The following is a 21,538-nucleotide window of genomic DNA, read 5'->3' on the forward strand; positions in this document are numbered from 1 at the left end:
TTTAAAGGAGATTCTAAATACCAATTTTTACATCTATAAACTTTAAAAGTTTTGTATAAAGATACACTCATTTTAAAAAATCACCCCCTTTTCACCCCCCCCCATTAATTGGATTTTCCAAAAACAAAAAAATACGTGTTTCTTTATTTTAAAGGAGATCCCAAACACCAATTTTCAGGTCTGTAATATCTTCAGTTTCTGAAATATATGTAGACTCATGAAAGGCTTTCGACCCCTTTTTCACCCCTTTTCACCCCTCCTATTGCGATTTTCCGAAAACAAAAAAATACGTGTTCCTTTATGTTTAATGAAGATTCTAAATACCAATTTTTACATCTGCAAACTTTAAAAGTTTGGAGATATAGATTCACTCATTTTAAAAATTCACCCCATTTTCACCCTCCCATTAATTGGATTTTTCAAAAACAAAAAAATACGTGTTTCTTTATTTTTAAAAGAGATCAAAAGTACCAATTTTCAGGTCTGTAATATCTTCAGTTTCTGAGATATAAGTACTGGTATACTGATTAAGGGCATTCAACCCATTTTCCCCATTTTCACCCCTTTTCACCCCTCCTATTGGGATTTTCTGAAAACAAAAAAATACGTGTTTCCTTATTTTTAAAGAAGATTCTAAATACCAATTTTTACATCTGTAAACTTTTAAACTTTCGAGATATAGACACAGTCATTTGAAAATTTCACCCCTCTTTTCACCCCCTTAGCGAAGGAATATCCAAAAATCCTCTCTTAGCGAGCACCTACATCTTAATGTGAATATATCCTCAAAATTTCATTTCGTTACGTCTAGTAGTTTTGGCTCTGCGATGATGAATCAGTCAGTCAGTCAGTCAGTCAGTCAGGACAAGTTATTTTATATATATAGATAATACGACCGACCATAGATGGTTTGAGAAACGCATACAATGCTTTGCAGTTGTGTATGATAGGTAAGACTTAAACAATATGGCTTCCTTAAATGTCTACAAACAGATGTTCATCATTTATACACACTTTCCATGAAACAACTTTGTTGGGTATATTAGAAGAAATTCCAGATAAGAATATCGTTTGAAATTAATTTCGTTGTAAATGAAACAGTAAAATAGATATTTAATTTAGATTTTAAAATAGATATATAATACTGGCGTATTCATAAGTTGATGGCATGTTATCTCATAGTAATTTTTTAGAAACAGGTCATGAACTTTGGAACTGAGGCATTGTATTTATTAGGTCTGTAACTACTTTACTGAGTGTAGGTGTGTGAACTGCAGTCTAGGATAAACATTATCAAGACTAAACTTTGTAACAATAAACAGTGGAAAAGATTCAGTAATTTTTCTAAAAGAAAGGCAAATTTTTCAATTATTTCGCAAAAGTTCCTTCAGTGTAACATATCTTTGGCCTAATTAGAAAACGTCGTATCTCCCAATGCTCTTCCTATCCTAGTCACTTTGCCGTACCATACTATAGAAAGGTATGTTCGCGAGACATATTTACATGCTCCTACAGTATTATGTATTGAAGGCTCATTTTCCGCTACACATCAGCATAGGAAAATGAACACAACGAAAATTGTTCTGGTGGTCTACATATACATAGGTCCTATGTGGCCAGGAGGCGTGCCCAGTCTTAAGGAAAATAATAATTTATAGGAAGAGCATTGGGAGATAAGAGATTTTCTAATTAAGCCATGGATATTCATTTCTTTAAGTTTGAGTTTTGAACGTTGATGTTCATTTCGTAACTACGATAACATTTATTCTTAGTTAAAGAGTCCTACACTGCTTGTTGACGAAGACCGTCTTCATATGATAAAAATTGATCCAACAATGCATATTTTTCTCTTTATATATTTTCATTAAGTCGATTTTTCTTAAATGTATGGTTTATGGATAACCAGTGTCTGAAAATATGCACATTTTTCCACCTATTCAGGAGATTTGATATTTTCATATGTTGAAGATATCTCTACTTGGGTATTCCTGCAAAGTATATAAGTAGTCAGGTAGCGAATATAAGGTAAGAGATACTAGAATGTTCTGTTTTGTTCACACGGAAGACCTTCCGTTATGTTTTTCCTTCTCTAAACCAGGTAATAACAGTGTATTCACTAGAAATAACTGCAGGTGCCATGTATTCATAACTTCTCCTTCAGAAAATCTGCAATAAAACATATGTCGATATTACCGGAAACGTCAGAGATTTGAACGATGTAACTTACCTGAAGAAGAGGTTGAGTCCGGTAGTTGCCATAACCGTGGCCGCCATAGCCCAAGTTGGACAACATTTCGGGGCTGAATCTGTTAAACAGCCCTCCCCAGGCGACCGAGGGCCGGGCAGTCAGGGTGATCAACAGCAGCAGACTGAGGAAGATGCACGCGGAAGTCTTCATGGTGCTTTCTGAAAATAAACAGACAGCACAGGAAATAAGACCTGGTCAATTCATCCACCATTTGAAATATACAGTCATAAAGCTGAGATAATTTCATTGATATTGTAAACAGTTGAAAGTACTGATATTCCACTCTTTTTGTAAGGAAGTGTTCAATACTACTCCGGCACCGTGGTGTAGGGGTAGCGCGCCTGCCTCTTACCCGGAGGCCCCGGGTTCGATTCCCGAACAGGTCAGGGATTTTTACCTGCATGTGAGGGCTGGCTCGAGGTCCACTCAGCCTACGTGATTACAATTGAGGAGCTATCTGTCGATGAGATGGCGGCCCTGGTCAAGAAAGCAGAGAATAACGGCCGAGAGGATCCGTCGTGCTGACCACACGACACCTCGTAATCTGTAGGCCTTCGGGCTGAGCAGCGGTCGCTTGGAAGGCCATGGTCCTTCGGGGCTGTTGCGCCATGGGATTTGTTTGTTTGGTTTGTTCAATACTGCTGTAACAAGATAATTATTTTTGGACTAGTCCTTACGGGGCATGGAAATTCGTGTCCTTTTATTTATGGATCATTATCACAATGAAAGTAGAATGTGTATCTACATAACTTTCTTGGTCTTATTCTTATGGACTTTGAAAGCTGTGAGTGATGCTATTTTATTTTCGGCTCTATAATTAATTATTTATTAATACTGTAATGAGGCAGCCGAAGGCGATGATATTGTTACCACGTTGTCCCTGCTGGATCAAGATGTTCCTATTGGTTATCTCGCTACTCGACTGTCATTTATTGTCAGTCTGAGTACTACGCAATAAAGAACCCTTGGTAGTTGATGGCGAGCGTGCATTAAGCATGGTCGTGTCGACTAGTGGCTCCACGTTGTGTGCAACTAGGATGTTAATTATGAGTCAGATCTATTGGAATAAATCACATTGAGGGTGACATAAAGATGTGAAATCTTCCTTGGTCCAGCACCTCCTTTCATTTTCTACTCCTCAAGAATTGTGATTTACCTTGCATAATGTGAACTGTAATTACCACGCATTCGGCAATAATGACGTGAGTAAAAATATCCCTCTCAAGTTTAACATATCTTCCGTATGAATACATTTCCGAGGAACTACTAAGAGTTCTATCATAAACTTGTTAAAGCTTTCAAATTTAAATTTTAAAAACATTTTTTCAAAATGGCTGGTTCCTCGCAATGTACAAGATTTTCAAGATGTTGATGCAGCGGCTTATGAATACCAGTATTTATCAGTTGCATTGGATACATTTGATTACATTAAATTAAATGAAATTTTATGTAATAACAAATTTAGGAAATTAATTGGAAAATTGTCCGCCTCTGTGGTGTAGTGGTTAGCGTGATTAGCTGCCACCCCCGGAGGTCCGGGTTCGATTCCCGGCTCTGCCACGAAATTTAAAAAGTGGTACGAGGGCTGGAACCGGGTCCACTCAGCCTCGGGAGGTCAACTGAGTAGAGGTGGGTTCGATTCCCACCTCACCCATTCTGGAAGTGTTTTTCCGTGGTTTCCCACTTCTCCTCCAGGCAAATGCCGGGGTGGTGCTAAACTTAAGGCCACGGCCGCTTCCTTCCCTCTTCCTTGCCTATCCCATCCAATCTTCCCATCCCTGCACAAGGCCCCTGTTCAGCATAGCAGGTGAGGCGGTCTGGGCGAGGTACTGGTCATTCTCCCCAGTTGTATCCCCCGACCCAAAGTCTGAAGCTCCAGGACACTGCCCTTGAGGCGGTAGAGGTAGGATCCGTCGCTGAGTCCGAGGGAAAAACCGAACCTGGAGGATAAACAGATAAAGAAGAAGAAGAATTGAAAAATTAACTAACTTTCGAATTGATAAAATATTACGATGGTAATACGCAAATATCTAAATTACTGTACCGATGGTACTGTGAAAATCTAATATTGTAAACCTTTGTGAAATGCACATTCCTGTCGAAGCGTCCTTCGTATTTACAGTACCAAGCGAATCTCTATAATTTTTTCTTTAATTTCTTTAATAGTTTGCCGCACCGAGCTCGATAGCTGCAGTCGCTTAAGTGCGCCAGTATCCAGTATTCGGGAGATAGTGGGTTCGAACCCCTCTGTCGGCAGCCCTGAAAATGGTTTTCCGTGGTTTCCCATTTTCACACCAGGCTGTACCTTAATTAAGGCCACGGCCGCTTCCTTCCCTGTCCCATCGTCGCCATAAGACCTACCTATGTCGGTGCGACGTAAAGCCACTAGCAATATATATATATTCGTCAGTACCGGTACTCTATTTACGTATACGATATTAAAGCAGAACACTAAAATACAAATTAAACAGTATATACTATACAAGGAGAATACGAAAATAAAAATAAAACACTATATTATACTGTACTAGGAGAACACGAAAATAAAAATTAAACACTATATACTGTACAAGGAGAGCACGAAAATAAAAATTAAGTGAAACTACCGACAAATGTTAATCTTCCAATAGGCTACAACACTTTAAATGGTGCTCAAAATGTTCACGGCATATATTCATTCAGGAACATGATTTTAGAAACTTTGTCACTTTTCAGACGTGTACGGTTTTCTGTGATGGTCTGTCCCTGCTTTGAGAACACTCGTTTACAGGGAACTGATGTCGCCATAATGCAAAGTCTCTTCTTCATTAAGTCGTAGAGGGCTGGCAAGGTATCTTTGTTGTCATTCCACCATTGAAGAGGATTCTCTAACCTATGCAGAAGAGGCATATTGTTCTGGTGGTCTACATATACATAGGTCCTATGTGGCCAGGAGGCGTGCCCAGTCTTAAGGAAAATAATAATTTATAGGAAATATCCTTAGATTAGTTACTTTTAAACACCTGTACTGCCATTGTAACTGTGTTATCTGTATTTCGTATTGACCGAAAAAATCTTGACCTAAACGCAGCCTTTAAACGAGATTATTGTGCGCGAATTTCAGTGTTCCAACTGTTCGTTCGCGTTTCGTGCAGCTTTATGCTGGCCATGGCCATTAGAAACTACACACAGCACGTTCGATACACTGATACAGGCATAGTCCCGCTGGCCCGGAGCATGTAATGTTGCCTCTCGAAGTTCTCTCTACTGCGCAGTGCGTAGTTACAGCCCCGCGTCCGAAGTGCCCACTGCACACAGCCAAGGCCAACTAGTTTATCTAGCGCCGCCTTCGACACAGCACGTTCGTTACAGGCACATTCCAGCTGACGCGGAGCATGTCATGTTGTCTCTCTCTCTACTATGCAGTTGTTACAGTCCCGCGTCCCATGTTGCGGCACTCTGTACCGAAACACTCCGCCTCCAAGCTCCTAATGTTGCGGAACAACTGAATGTTCCGGTCTGCCCAACCCTAGAAGGAATGAGGACAAAAGGAAGACACAGAGTAAGGTGGTTTAGAAAATCAAGAATAGTATAATTGGAAAGAACTTGGACTGAAACGAAGTTAAGGCGGAACAATGATGGTTGGATAGAGGAAAATGGAAAGGTGCCATAAAAATTCCAACCCAGCTGGAGCTGGACCAGGGAAACTGATGATGATGATGATGATGATGATAATTCTAAACATCTTTTCTTGTTTTCGTAGGACACATTCTGTGTAGATTTAAATAAATAATATCTGTGAGATATCAGATTGTAACAATTATGTAATCTCTGGTCCATTGTAATCCTTGACCGACAGTATTGAATTTGAATTACGTCGCATCGACACATATAGGTCTTACGGGGACAACGGGAGGGGAAATGGCTAGGAGAGGGAAGGCATTTACTCTGACCTTGATTAAGGTACAGCCCCGGCATTCACCTCGTGCGAAAATGGGAAACCACGGAAAACCACCTTCAAAGCTTGCCGCCATTGAGGCTCGAACCATTGTCTCTCGAATGCAAGCTGACAGCTACGTGACTCAAACCGCGCAGCCATTCGCTCGGTGCAAGAGTGTTCTCTTCTACTGTACATAATTCATCATAAATACAGTCAAATGGGTGAGCGTTTGGGTACATACATAACCCTCATTATTGTTAAAAATATAGCAAGAAATGTAGGTTTTTTAAATGTTGTATTCAGCCATAAAATCGGCTATATGTAGATCATTATAATGAGTGACGCACATCATTTTGCAAGTTCTCTTTCAAGAAAGGTGATTAAGATTTTAAAATGCAAGTGTCTGATATTCGTCGGGTCGCCCATCGACCAAGGAAATCCTGAAAGATGACAGCACGTTCCTGAAATTTTCAGTTTCCAATTTTATATTAATGTTATAGGTAGTTAGATTAGAGTAGATAAAATAGTAGACTATAGTTTAGATATACGTACCACCATGTTAATTGTAGTTTATCTGATGTAATTGCTACTGTAATTGGGACACTACGTCCTGTAGTGTGCAATAAATATATAAATATAATTTTTTCTTTGCGATCAGTTTTTAGTTCAGCAACAGTTGTAACAAATTACTAATAAAAATCCACAAGCTCAACACACAGAATAATATTTCACAAACGTAGCTATAGCACTTGGAGATAGATAACTAACAATTATATTCCACAAACAGAACTGTAGCACTTGGTGGTAATTACCTAATACCTAATTATTATATTATATTATATTATATTATATTATATTATATTATATTATATTATATTATATTATATTATATTATATTGACATACGTAACCTAAACCTGACACAGTAATAAGCCACGATATTTCCAATTACAATACTGATCACCTAATTGTTACGTACTATGCAAAGAAGTATGCCCTTGCTGGCGAGATGTAGCTTTTACAGTACACTATGTCTTCTGGTATATTACTTTCATTAATCTGTCTCAGTCTCATCCTTGACTTTGGCAATATGAAAGTGACCGAGGTATGAGCGATGTTAGTAATACCCTTCCTTATGCAGCCAGTCTCTGTTAAGAATGGTGTGTGAAGCTTGCATCCGGGAGATAGTAGGTTCGAATCCCACTATCGGCAGCCCTGAAAATGGTTTTCCGTGGTTTTCCATTATCACACCAGGCAAATGCTGGGGCTGTACCTTAATTAAGGCCACGGCCGCTTCCTTCCAACTCCTAGGCCTTTCCTATCCCATCGTCGCCATAAGACCTATCTGTGTCGATGCGACGTAAAGCCCATAGCAAAAAAAAAAAAAAAAAGAATGGTGTGAAAATATCACTCATAGCGTCGGTTGGTGCATGCATTTCAGTGGGCTTGGCAGACTGATATGTAATAGCAACTTCTGTCTCAGTGAGGAAAGCAATGGGGAACTACCTCACTCCTCATTTCCCTAGTATGCCTCTTCAGTGACTCCTAGGCTATCTATGACAGCTGTTGGCAGAGCTGAGGAGGATCAAACCAGACTTCGGGCTGAATACGCAACGCATGCAAAGAAGTATGAATTTTTACGTGGCATTTGCGATGAGACACAGCAGCATTCGTTCTCTCATTTTCATTTACTTAATTACTCATTGAACATTGAGACAAGTATCCATGCATTCAAACAGACAAGTTAGACAATCCACAGAAATATTTAACAAATCAATTTCAATTTCTGTGTTATCTTTACCCTTCACTCAATGTATATGTCTGAAAATGAAAATGAATGCAAATGGTAAGTTTCATAGGCAGACAGTCATAGACTGAGCATATTCGCACCAGGCAATAATTTTTGTGGCCGCCGTTGAGTGAAGTATTCATGAAGATGCTTTCTTGTGGGATATCAAAACTATAACTGGAAAATACCTGCGAAGAATATTTTCTACAACTGCCCATCCGACAACAAAATCAAAAGCTTCTCTGCATATGGCGCTTGTTCGACTGTGGCACGTCAACCTATTCACAGAAGTTTCCGTAATCTGTCCTGTTTTAAAATTGTCCAGTTCTGTATTAGAGTTACTTTAAGAAATTAATCTGGAAAATTCCTACTAAATCAAACTTTTACTGTCGATTCCGAAACATGTAACAATATTTCGGCTTAAACGTAATACTTGTTTTGAAGAATTCTGTAGGGTATTCACATGAGGTAAACCCACGGGCACTAGGGAAATGTTCGAATCAACACACTGTGGTGATACGTAATTTATTCGGCTGAGAGAAATTCATTTATATTTCATTTGGTTAAACTTCTGTGTAAGTTAATTTAATTCTTTCAATCAGAGTAAATTCGATTAGCAAACAAAATGTTTAATGTGTAGAAGTTGTAGAAAATTTAGTTTGAAATACATTTTACCCATCAATGACGAACAATGATTGAGGCATAAAATTTCAATTAAATTACGTAAGAAGACTGCATATGCATTAACCCACTATTACAACTTTTAAAACATAAATTCTATTCCCCTAGCGGCATGCAGAAAAGTGTTGGAAGTAAATGAATTCGGACGAATTCTGTTTATATCTAATTGTATATTAAAATTGACGAATAAATGTTTAAATTCCTATATTATGAACATTCTCTGTCATAATTACTTTAGTACCTGCAAAGACTTATAATTTAATCGAAATTTTTCATTCATACATAATTACAACGGCAATCGGTAACTCAAAGTAAGAGTGTTATTAAGTTTTGAGATACCAACTACTGTATATGTATATAGACGAGTGATAGTGCTATAGCATAGAACGATTATACTGTTATAATAATCTCGTCTGACTGTTGCATCTCATTGAAGACTATGAAAGGTAAACTCTGCAATTAGGCCGGCGTCTGTCATGTAGTTTGTGTGTTTTAGGAATATTGTAATTAGACAATATGTTCAGGAATCGAACCTAGAAGGCCCAGGAGACTGCAGTCGAAAGACGCGATCGATAATCATTCAAGCGTTGAAGTCATATGATTTCAGTACAACTTTTCTCGTTCAGAAACCACCCTAGAGGTCTCCAGCAGCCAACTTTAGAAATCTCTCTCACTGAATATAGCCTACACATAATTTATAGACTCGAGAAGATAAATTCTACTTCACCCCCACATTCTTATGCTCTCTGCTCAGTTTCCACCTCTACCACAAATGTGTGACTGATTTTAATATCTTAAATATGGTAGACTCGGTAAAGGAATATAAGAGATGTTGGCTTTATTCATCTTCAGACAAATGCAGGGGTCGTATTGAATAAATTGATCAGGATGATTCCTTCCTGATTGTAGTAGTAAATACAGAGATAGTAGGGAATGGCTTATTATTTTAGAACGCAAATTTATTGGACGAACAGTTAGTACACTCTAGACTGGTCTTCTGTTATGTAGGGTGAACTGCATAGATTGTAGGTTTTTTTATAGGCTGTACACCTACCGTTTAGGCAAACCCTATTACAGAAACTCGCATAGGTTAGAAGATACGAAGATTGATCAACAAATAGTGAGGATGTTCTTTTTAAGTCATATACTACAACAGTAATGTGCATGTACCCAGCTCCATGGCCAAACGGTTAGAATGCCTGCCTTTGGTTCAAGGAGTCCCGGGTTAAATCCCCGTCCGGGTAGGCGAATTTTAACCTTAATTGGTTGTTTCATCTGGATCTGGGGCTGGGAGTATGTGATGTCTTCAACATTAGATATCATCTTAGATAGGACCCTATCCTCACAGGTATGCAAGTCGCCTATAAGCTGTCTACTAGGAAGAGACTTGCACCTAACCTCTCCGGAGGCCATGAACCATTATAACGTACATATTTTAAGAGAGCTGTGTTTTATGCATAAGAACCATAGATGACAGCACCATTTTATCCTTACGGTGTCAGCGATGTTCTTTGCGATAACAACTGCTCGTTTTTCGCTTGCCACAAAGAAAAGATGACTCGGGAGGAATGGTATGCGGCAATACAAGTCTGTTTTCTTTAAAAGTGAACTGCCTCAGAAGTATAAGAACTAAGGAAAGTCAGCGAATATGCATTACATTATACTTCAGACCTTAGATGGTTCAAGGGATTTCTTGAAGGAGTTTTTTCCAGTATAAGGAAGTATTTCTGCACCAGCTGCCGCAGGAAATAATATTAGTCCAGCTGCTGTGATTGTCCGAGAAGATTGGTGGACATCAATTTGTAACCTAAGCAAAACTATGTCAGCATCTTTTAATTATGCATGATCATCTGCATGTGAGTCGTATTTGTGTATGTCTGCTGACACCTAAACTAAAGTTGTTCGAGTTGTCGTGTGGTACTATGTCTCTTTGCTGATGGAGGGGATTTTATTTTTGAATCAACATCACTACGACTTCGAAGGAAAACAAGCCAACACAGTATGGAAATTGCTTGGTTCTTCAACACTAAACATTTGCAAGAGTTGTATCGAATCCATGTCTGCAGGTATTTTGGGAGTAAAATTGTCGTGTGGCGGTTAGGTGGGTGTTAGAGAGAAGTGAATGCATAGAATACATGTTTTGATTTTTCTTTCTTTGGCTAGTCTCCAATTGCGAATCTTGTGAATACACGGCTACCTGATTACATCTTGTTGTGTGCTTCTGGGTTTTTTTCATTCCATAGGCCAGACTGGAGCAGCAAGTTGGACGTATCTGGTTCCGGCTCGTGATGCTTTCTTATGTGAACATAGGCTTTCTTACGGAGCCTCGGATATCTTAAACTTGTTCGATTCTCTCTGAATGATTTCTTCTAGTTGTTTTCATTTGAAGTACGCTTAAACTTTCGTTAAATTAAGATATTGAGACATTTCGGAAATTTTCACAAAATATTTCATATTTTTTTCCACATAACTAGTCAAATTTCCTCATGTACGTTATTATAGTTCATAGATGGCAGCTAGGCGAAACGAATGTCTCCACGTGGTACATGTTTTCACGACGCGGTCCCGAGTTAGACTAATTTCTCTCATTTTCTTACCAATTGTACAAAGTGTTAATGAAATTGAATGGTGAAGACTTGAACTGCTGCAAAACTTAGTTTGTTAGGAAGACCCACAGGTAGCGCAAGAAGTCAAAGCATAGGAATATAAATTTTACACCCAGACACTTTTGTTCAGCTGTGCTGTAAAATTTCCATTGCCGAGTTTGGGTCCCTTTCCACGCAGCGAGTAACATATTTACACACAACTTTTTCAAACAGTGGTGACAGTGGAGAGCTTCTGAATTCCTAATTTTGTCTCACTTATTCACAATCAGTGACAACTTTACGCAATGTAAACCACACTGTACATATATGAAGAGTGTCTGTTCAAAAGGTGTTAATTCCTCTTTGAGAAAGTCGTGAGAAAAGCTCACGAAACTTAAAATAATAGGCACATGGAACGTACCTATGATCGGCATTGGTACAAACTTTAAGGAATTACATCTTCCTGGCCTGGATTGCTCATGGTAATCGATAATATTCAACTACTGTAATGCATGTGGACTAAATACTGATTTTTTTTTTCAAATTTGAAATAGAACCTTTTGAACAGGCAATTCTCATATATTCATGACTGAAAATTATTTGGTAGAATCTGAGAATTTCCTTGTAGAACAAAACATGGCACGTAAAACTACAGACACGAGGAGATTCCAAATACCAATTTTTACATGTGTAACTTCTTCAGTTATTGAGATATATTAGGTATATATCCTCATAAAAATAAATCAATCTCTTTCATTTCTGTTCAACCCTGCCCGCTTTAATTGGATTTTACGAAAACAAAAGAATACGTGTTACTTTATTTTTAAAAGAGATTGCAAACACCAATTATCACGTCTGTAACATCGGTTTTCGAGATATAAATATCCCCATAAAATAATTCAACCCCTTTTTCACTTCTTTCCACCCCATACTTAAGTGGGTCTTCCGAAAACAAAAATATACGTACTTCTTTATTCTAAAACGATATTCTATTATCAATTTTCACGTCAAAATCATCTTCAGTTTTCGAACACTTTCAAATACCACCGAAATGAGCCAGGATCGAACCTACCAAGTTGAGAGTCAGAAGGCCAGCGCCCCAACCGTCCGAGTCACTCAGCCCGGAAAAGGAGATTCCGAATACAAATTTCCACTTGTGTGACATCTTCAGTTTCTGAGATATATCCTCACAAAAAGAATTCCACTCCTTTTCCACTTCTTTCAACCCCCGGAAGTGTATATTTCAAAAACAAACAAACACAGGTAGCTTTATTTTTTAAGGAGATTCCAGATACCAATTATCACGTCTGTATCATCCACTTTTGAGATATAAGTCTACCTGGGGTACACCTTCCCGGTTATTTAAACTGCGCGCCTTCTCTAAGTTCATCTATGCCAACAGACTTGTAAAGTTCCAAATATATTGTCGTCTAATGTTAGATAACTAGACAGTCGATTTGTAACTACTTGACAGAGTAATGTTTATTTTGAAAATTGTAAACCTGGTTCTGAAGACTGTTTTTATTTATGTACCGAAGTTATTAAAACTTCAGCTGGTTCCTCCTCGATTGTAATTTACCTATCAGATACTTGGAAATCTGTTCTATAGCCAAATAAAACCGGCGGTGTGTACAGGAATCCATCCTGTCAGCAGAGTTCTCGAAGCTTTCCGTTATAGAACCATAAAAGCTGGGCACTTTAGGGCCGGCTTGTCTGAATTCCTCAAGTGCTTGGGAGTGCGACTTGAGCTAAGGGAGGCAGGGGCGAGGCCTGCGTGAAGAAGATCCAGCGGCACATGGTAATGGAAGAATTTACACAGACATGTGATAGCTCTTGCGGGTGGTTTGAGAGGAGGTTTTCAACCTCTTATCTTTTAATGTAATTTTGTAAACTGGTGGTTTCAACGTAGAATTTTCGGCAAGTCTGATGACACTGGTTCTACTCCCTACTGGGAAATATGTAATGTAAGGGAGCAAAGAGTGCTGACCCTCTATCGTTTCCCATTCAAATTTGTATTGCGTGACTGAAGTTTTTAAAACTTCAAAATTCCGTCAATCTTGTCTCGGCCTTAAATGTTCCTCGTTTAATCACTCCTTATAGTGTAGGATTAGCCTCCATATCATGGAGCCATAAGCCCACTTAGGGTTTTAACCATTTATATGAAAATGCTGGTGTTTCACCTCCTTGCCTTTTGTTTATGGACGATTATGTGCAAACTTCCCGTTTTACTATTCAGGCCACGCAGTATGGACAATTATCATCCAGATTACTTATTTAAGAGTGTAAATATTCCCTTGTGTTAGTTCCCTTTGGGAACATTAACTAATGTAACTGTTGAGCAATGGTTAAGCCCACATCGGGGCAACTGCGAAAGAAAACTTCAATGTTAAGTGGAATTTTGATTGCGTCAAAAGAAACGGTTTGCCTCTGCGAGGCTCTACTATGGTATTTTGGAGCTCGGACTCCTGTGTAAAGCAAACGCTAGGAGCAAACCTTGCTCTTGTAAAATATTTGTACCTGCCCGGAGTAATAATGCTCCTCTATGAGTAAACTAACAACTTGTTAAACTATCTCTAAATTTTGTACCTAATTTCAGGACTTCAAAGTCCATAATATTGTTTAGAACTAACTCTCTCATTAATAACTGGTTCTATTGTTTGTTATTCGTTCAGATATTCTATACATCCAAAATAAGGAAAGAATTAAAATTTCCAAATTTGTTATATTCAAAGTTGCTCTAAGTAATTCCTTGTCCAGCCATTCAACCCACGCGTTTCCTAACCCCTTTTTCAGTCCTTTTTTCCCACCCCGAAGTGGTTTTACAGAAAAAACTGTGTTTCTTTATTTTTAAAAGATTAAAATTCCAATTTTTTCGTGTGTAACATGTTACATTTTTCAGATATACTGCAGATTTACTTGTTTTGAACATTCACCTCCCTTTTTCACTTTCCCTTACGTGGATTTCCCGGAAAAGAGTATCCGTATTTCTTTACTTTTACACTAGATTCCAAATACTAATTTTCACGTCTGTAACATGCTACGTTTTTGAGGTTTATTGTAGATATTCTGATTTTAAAAATTCATCCCCCCTTGTCACTCCTGTTCACCGCCACTTAAGTGGATTTTCAAAAAAACAAAAAAAATGCGTATTCTTTTACGTTCCCTATCATTAACTGAGACGGCTGGTACCTTGGAGATTGCTCATACAGCATTATACTAAACCCTAACAGAGCACTCTAGTTAACAACCACATGACATTCTAACATTCCATCCAAGGTCTTATAATGACTTCAAGCGGAGCGAGGGATTAGAGATAAGCATTTTTTCGGATGATGTTATATCATATAGGGTAATAATACGTTACAAGATTGTGAGCAACTACAAAAAGACCTCGAAAATGTTGTGAGATGGACAGAGGGCAATGGTATGATGATAAACGGAGTTGAAAGGCAGGTTGTGAATTTCACTAATAGGAAAAGTCCTGTCAGTTTTAATTACTGCGTTGATCGGGTGAGAGTTCCTTATGGGGATCACTGTAAGTACCTGGATGTTAATATAAGGAAAGAAATTCAATGGGATAATCACATAAATAGGATTGTAAACAAAGGGTACAGATATGAGGATATTTAGGGGCTGTGAAGGATGTAAAGGTGAAGGCATGTAAGTTTCTGGTAAGATCCCCAACTAGAGTATGATTCCACCGTATGAGACCTTCACCAGGATTACTTGATTCGAGAACGGGTAAATTTTCAAAGAAAAGCAGCACGATTTGTTCTGGGTGATTTCCGACAAAAGAGTAGTGTTATGAAAATGTTGCAAAGTTTGGACTAGGAAGATTTGGGAGAAAGGAGACGAGCTGCTCGACTAAGTGGTATGTTCCAAGCTGTCAGTGGAGACATGGCGTGAAATGACATTAGTAGACGAATACGTTTGACTGGTGTTTTAAAAGTAGGAAAGATCGCAATATAAAGATTAAATTGGAATTCAACAGTACAAACTGGGGTGTTAGGTATTTGAATTATTTACCAAGAGAGATGTTTAATAGTCCGCCTCTGTGGTTTAGTGGTTAGCTTCCCCCCACCGGAGGCCGGGGTTCAATTCTCGGCTTGGGAGGTCAACTGAGTATAGGGGGTTCGATTCCCACCTCAGCCATCCTCGAAATAGTTTTCTGTGGTTTCGCACTTCTTCTCCAGGTAAATGCCGGAATGGTACCTAAGTTAAGGCCACGTCCGCTTCCTTAAGTCTTCCTTGTCTAACCCTTTCGATGTTCCCATTCATTCCACAAGGCCCACATGGCCCCTGTTCAGCATAGTCGCCTGCGCGAGGTACTGGGCCTCATCCGTAGTTTCATTTCCTCAGTACAAAAGTCTCACACTGTCCTTGAGGCAGTAGAGGTGGGATCCCTCGCTGAGTCAGAGGGGAAAACCGACCCTGGAGGTAGGCGGATTACGAAATAAAGGAAAAAGGATAGAAATTAATTAATAATAATTAATTAATGCTAGGGGCTTTACGTCGCACCGACACAGATAGGTCTTATGGCAACGAAAAGGATAGAAAGAAAGAAAGAAAGATAGAAAGAAAGAAAGAAAGAAAGAAAGAAATAATAGATGTTTAATACATTTCTAAATGTCCGACTCGTTGGCTGAACGGTCAGCGTGCCGGCCTTCGGTTCAGAGGGTCCCGGGTTCGATTCCCGGCCGGGTCGGGCATTTTAACCTTAATTGGTTAATTCCAATGGCACGGGGGCTGGGTGTATGTGTTGTCTTCATCATCATTTCATCCTCATCACGACGCGCAGGTCGCCTACAGGAGTCAATTAGAAAGACCTGCATCTGGCGAGCCGAACCCGTCCTAGGATATCCCGGTACTAAAAGCCATACGACATTTCATTTCACATTTCCAAATTCTTTGCAATTATTTAAGGAAAATCTAGGTAAAAACAGACAGGGAATTTGACACCTGGGCGACTTCCCTAAATGCAGATCAATGTTGACTGATTGATAGCCTACTAACTGAAGAATATTTGGATATTTTCGGAGACCATTTCACCATTTCTAATTGATCTCTGGCTGAGGGAACCATGTAAAATAATTAGTATTAACAAGCTAGGCGTTGCTACACTTCTTTTTCATCTCGCTTGTTTGTTGAATGTCGAAATGTATGCAACATCTCCTCTTCGAATTTAATTACTAATCTGTTTATTGGAATATGATGCAATTACAACCCACTCCAGCAATGTACAAATTTAATTTAACCATCAGTTTGTGTTTGTGTTCTGTTAGCCTGCTTGGCGTAAATAATTTATGAAGTGCGCTTGCTCTGTCAGCCAGCACACGTTTATGAGATCCTTTCCATAGACTGCAGTGTAACAACATGATACTACAAACAAGACGTAATTGAAGGGCTTATTTACAATAATGTGCTTCTCCAAGGGACACAGTTTTTCAGCGAACGCTATTCTTGGTATCTGGATTTCCTAATAAGATAGAGACTTCATGTTGTCTATGTAGCCAGGTCACTTTAAACAATATCTGCTTGTCATGGTGGCTACAATTCTAATACAAAGAATACCATCAGAATGGGGATGGGCTTCTTGGATTTACGTCACTTTGGAGCTAAAGAGGTTTCTAAAATTCGAATTATGCGGAACGGTGTAGTCTGGATTACTTTGTCGGTGCTCGAAATTTTAAATATAAGTCGTGATCAATAGTTGTACTATCAAAGCCGACTACATTTATTAAACGTGTTCTTTCATTATTCGACGTCAGTTTATTGACTACGAACATCCTCGTGCTATTGTTCTTACAGAGTGATATTATAATTATTTTACCTTTTGAAATATTTGAAGTATTGAAATATGCCTTATGGAAGAGAAATTTGGGTGGAGTGTAAATCTCATTCATGAGCTAGAAGTAACAGACATGGAAAATAGCGAGAATGATTGCTTGTACAAACAGGTGGGAACAATGGCAGGAGGGTACTCGGAATGACGAAATATAGGCTAAGTTAGGAGTAAACTTGATGGATGAAGCTGTACGCATAAACCTGCTTCGGTGGTGGAGTCATATGAGGCGAATGGAGCAGGATAGGTTACCTAGCAAAATAATGGTCTCTGTTATGAAGGGTGAGCGGGGTAGAGGGAGGCCAAGACGACGATGGTTAGACTCATTTTCCAATGATTTAAAGATAGAGGTATAGAACTAAACGAGGCCACGGAACTAGTTACAAATAGAGGATTATGGCGGTGATCAGTATATTCACAGAGGCTGGTAGACTGAACGCTGAAAGGCATAACAGTCTATAATGAAGACGTATATGTATGTTGAAATATGAATAAAGCCCCCATTATTTTCCCGATCTGTTCGTAAATCTATAGCGAGTATACATAAATACCAAGTATTTATCATCTGTTTCTATCCGTCCATTTAGCTAGCTGTATATCTACCATCCAATACTCACGCAGGGTTTACACTGTGAGTGGAGAGTGTCGATTGATATATCTTCCACATACTAGTGACGGGTTTATATCGTTGTCGTTTCCTTTTACAACAACCTGAATTAGTTATAACGGCCCTAAAAAGGATCAAAATGTGATGAAAGAGCAATGAAAAGTACCTAAACATATTTGGTATGCTGTGCAATAATCTACATAAACATTGCCAGAATTGTTCAGCACATACCGTTATTTGTCTACTGGCACTGGAAATTTATCTCACGAACGTTGAAGAATTTACGTATTTAGAAAACAAAGCAGCATCTGGTAGACGGGTAAGAGCTATCTGGTAAGTACAATTAAGAAAGCGAAAACAGACTTCAGTAAGGAAGAAGAGGAATATTAACTGGAAGCTAAGAACACAAATTATTACGAATCACGTACTGAAAGTCCCCCATCCCATTACGAAAACGGAATCTAGATCCCTCGGACTTACGGGAACGCTAGAAGTTAAAAATTTCGAGTTGAAGTCTTATGCTGCGAATACCATGGAGAGACAGAGTTAGTAATGATAAAGTTTTGAGAAGGACCGAAGCGACACCATGCTTGATAAACCAGATGATGAACATAAGAAATACCTGAGGTGGGATCATCTTTAGACATGCGATTTTGATGAATAACCTTGAATGATTGTATGGAGAGGAAATCTTGTTGAGGTTGTCCCAGGTTGGTCTACATAATACAACCGTACTCTCAATCATACGCTAAACTGACAATACTGGCTCATGATCGGGTTCTTTGGAGAACTGCCAACGAAACTCAGATATGAAAACTTGCTACACTGCAATTAAATCGTGTGATTAACTCTTTCTGGCTTAAAGATATCACATTACTTCATTTTTGTACTCTTTTGTTTCAGAACATTGAATATTTTGAAACTGGGATATCTGTCCAAGGATAAAGCAGATGAAACGCTGTACCATAATTGAGAATATTTTCACCTGTGGAGAAGATATTTAGGTTCATAGTTAAAGAAATTACTGGAGATCCTTATACGTTGATATTTCACAACTACCACTGCGAAGGAACTCAACGAAAATTGTATTGTTGGACTAAATATCCATACGTGGCTGGGAGGCGTGAGCAGTCTTAAGGGAACTAATGAAAAGGAAGAGCATTTTGAGATACGATGTTTTGCTCGAACAGCGACAATATGATTAATTCAAAAGGATCAACAGAAAATACAGGATAATTGAGTACGTAAACAATTTATCCTTAACACTAGCACAATCATGACTTGCTATCATTTAACCCGATTTATTTTTCCATTACATTAATGAGCTTATAATTCGTAAACGCGTGTATATTTGCACATTTTAAATGTTATTCTTATTTCAGTTTGTGATTAAATACATCTCATAATGACAAATTGGACGAAATATGTCATTCTGTGTTCAATAAATATTGTTTCTTACTATCTGAACATTTAATTTATATTATAGTTGTGTTTGATCGACTGGAATTATTTTTACATTCCTACGCATATCAAATCGAATTTCTAAATGGTGGACAGAGGAATTTTACGTGGACAGACAATGGAAGAAAATTGATATGCTTTAGTTTTAAATCCTACTGCAGATTGTAATACTTCTTCGGTACCTTTAGTGAACTTATTTCAACTATTTGGAATATGTTCTATACATACTAATATACAGATTTACGATTTTATAAACAAAAACCCACCACCTGTAACAGGCTGTCATGAATTACAAGGTAATAAGGATCTCATGTGATGGAGACCTTACACATAAATTAGATAATTTTCAAAGTTCTTATCAGTAACTATATTATGAGCTGACTATGCGGTGCCTTAGGAATCTAATGAAACCTAGGAGAGTATCGTTAAATATTTCGTGTTGGCCCTCCATGGGTAGATGTCTCAGCTCAGCCAGCGATGTGGGAGTAGAAGCTGCATCCATCTTGAGCGTGAGAATGTGTTATTGATTTTCCTCAAGAAGGCCAAATGAAGCTACATGGCGTTTTGACGACTTCTGCTACACTGTAAATAATTCTGCACCTAAGGTGACCGTGAGAAGATTAGGCTACTTAATAGCCATTTTATATTCTGCCTGTTAAATTGAAAAACATTTCGAAGTATGTATAACTTTTAAGGCAGATAACAGCATGTTATAAGATAAAGAATTCTCTGTTATCTATACATACATACATACATACATACATTATCATTATAGACTGTTATGCCTTTCAGCGTTCAGTCTGCAAGCCTCTGAGAATTTACTAAACGTCGCCACAATCCTCGATTTGCAACTAGTGTTGTGGCCTCATTTAGTTCTATACCTCTTATCTTTAAATCGTTAGAAACAGAGTCTAACCATCGTCGTCTTGGTCTCCCTCTACTTCTCTTACCCTCCGTAACAGAGTCCATTATTCTCCTAGGTAACCTATCCTCCTCCATTCGCCTCACATGACCCCACCACCGAAGCCGGTTTATGCGTACAGCTTCATCCATCGAGTTCATTCCTAACAAACAACTAGCCAACAGGACACCGCTATGAATCGAACTACCAACATTCGGAGACCGGATCCAATGCTTCATCATTGAGCTGCAACGGCTTGGATATCTCCATTCTGTTGGCTGGTGCCTAAGCTAAAGCGCGTATTATATTATTATTATTGTTAACTCTTGAGGTAACGCGCACAACCTCTTTATCCGTTATGATAAATTTCTAATAATAATAATAATAATAATAATAATAATAATAATAATAATAATAATAATAATAATAATAATATTTTTTACGTCCCATTAACTACATTTACGGTTTTCAGACACGCCGAGGTGCCGTAATTTTGTCCAATAGGAATTCCTTATCGTGCCAGTAAATCTACCGACACGAGGCTGACGTATTTGAGCACCTACAAATACCACCGGACTGAGCTTGATCGAACCTTTCAAGTTGGACCCAGAAGGCTAGGGCTCTATCCCCCAAGCGACTCAACCCAGCGACGATGAACTTCAAACTAAAAATTACTGTTATTCAATATTTCCTCCAAATTCCTCCTATTGTAGTTACTATTGTCTCAAGGTGATCTTGGATTACCGCGTTTCAACCCCAGTTTGCCGTTTTAACCTGTATGAATTCTCATAGCGTTATTGTACTTCAAATATTCGTATTATTTCAAATATACTGGAATTTTCATATCGTTGTTATGTTGGCTCATTGACGAAGAAAAAGATCTTCTTAGGTACAATTAATGTCAACACCCTACTGAAAACAGGCAAGCTTAAACAGCGAACGGACACCCTGGATAAGTTCGATATTCAAATCATAGCACTCCCGGAAACGCGCTACCAGTATGAAAACGATTTTGACTCTGAAGAGTACAGGATATTTAAGGGTAAGCCTGCCATAAGAATCCATGGGAACTTAACTTGGAATAGCTTTTGCGGTACGAAAAACTATCATCAGTTCTGTACTTGATTTACATCCCCATCTGAAAGAATCTCAGTACTTACTGTGAAATCTGGCAATAAAGCTTACTCCTTGGACAACGCCCACGCTCCCACAAACACTGACAATAAGAAAAACCCAGAAAAAGTGGAAGCCTTCTGGGAACTCTTAGAATGAACCACTAGCAAGATTCCAAAGCATCACGTGAAAATCTTAGTAGGTGATTTTAACGCACAGGTTGGCAGAGAGAGGAAACACAAATGTATTGTTGGTCATCACTCGGCACATTGGAGAACGAATAAGAATGGAGAACGTCTTATAGACTTCTGTAAAACCTTTGTCTTAAAACAAATGTCTACGCATTTTGCGAGACCCTCACATAAGAAGAAAACGTGGAAATCACCAAACCCG

The 21,538-nt window shown here is 38.5% G+C and overlaps 1 protein-coding gene across 1 annotated transcript in view; it reads right to left on the reverse strand.

The window, feature by feature from the left end:
- The window catches only part of spab (space blanket), a 402,024-nt gene that overhangs the window by 321,193 nt on the left and 59,293 nt on the right, over positions 1-21,538 (reverse strand). The window contains exon 2 of the mRNA XM_067148619.2: positions 2,228-2,408. Within this exon, the coding sequence (XP_067004720.2) occupies positions 2,228-2,398 (171 nt within the window). The 5' untranslated portion in view covers positions 2,399-2,408. The remainder of the gene's footprint in view (positions 1-2,227; positions 2,409-21,538) is intronic.

This window comes from Anabrus simplex, chromosome 5, assembly GCF_040414725.1.
Source record: "Anabrus simplex isolate iqAnaSimp1 chromosome 5, ASM4041472v1, whole genome shotgun sequence".
In the NCBI taxonomy this organism is placed as follows: domain Eukaryota; kingdom Metazoa; phylum Arthropoda; class Insecta; order Orthoptera; family Tettigoniidae; genus Anabrus; species Anabrus simplex.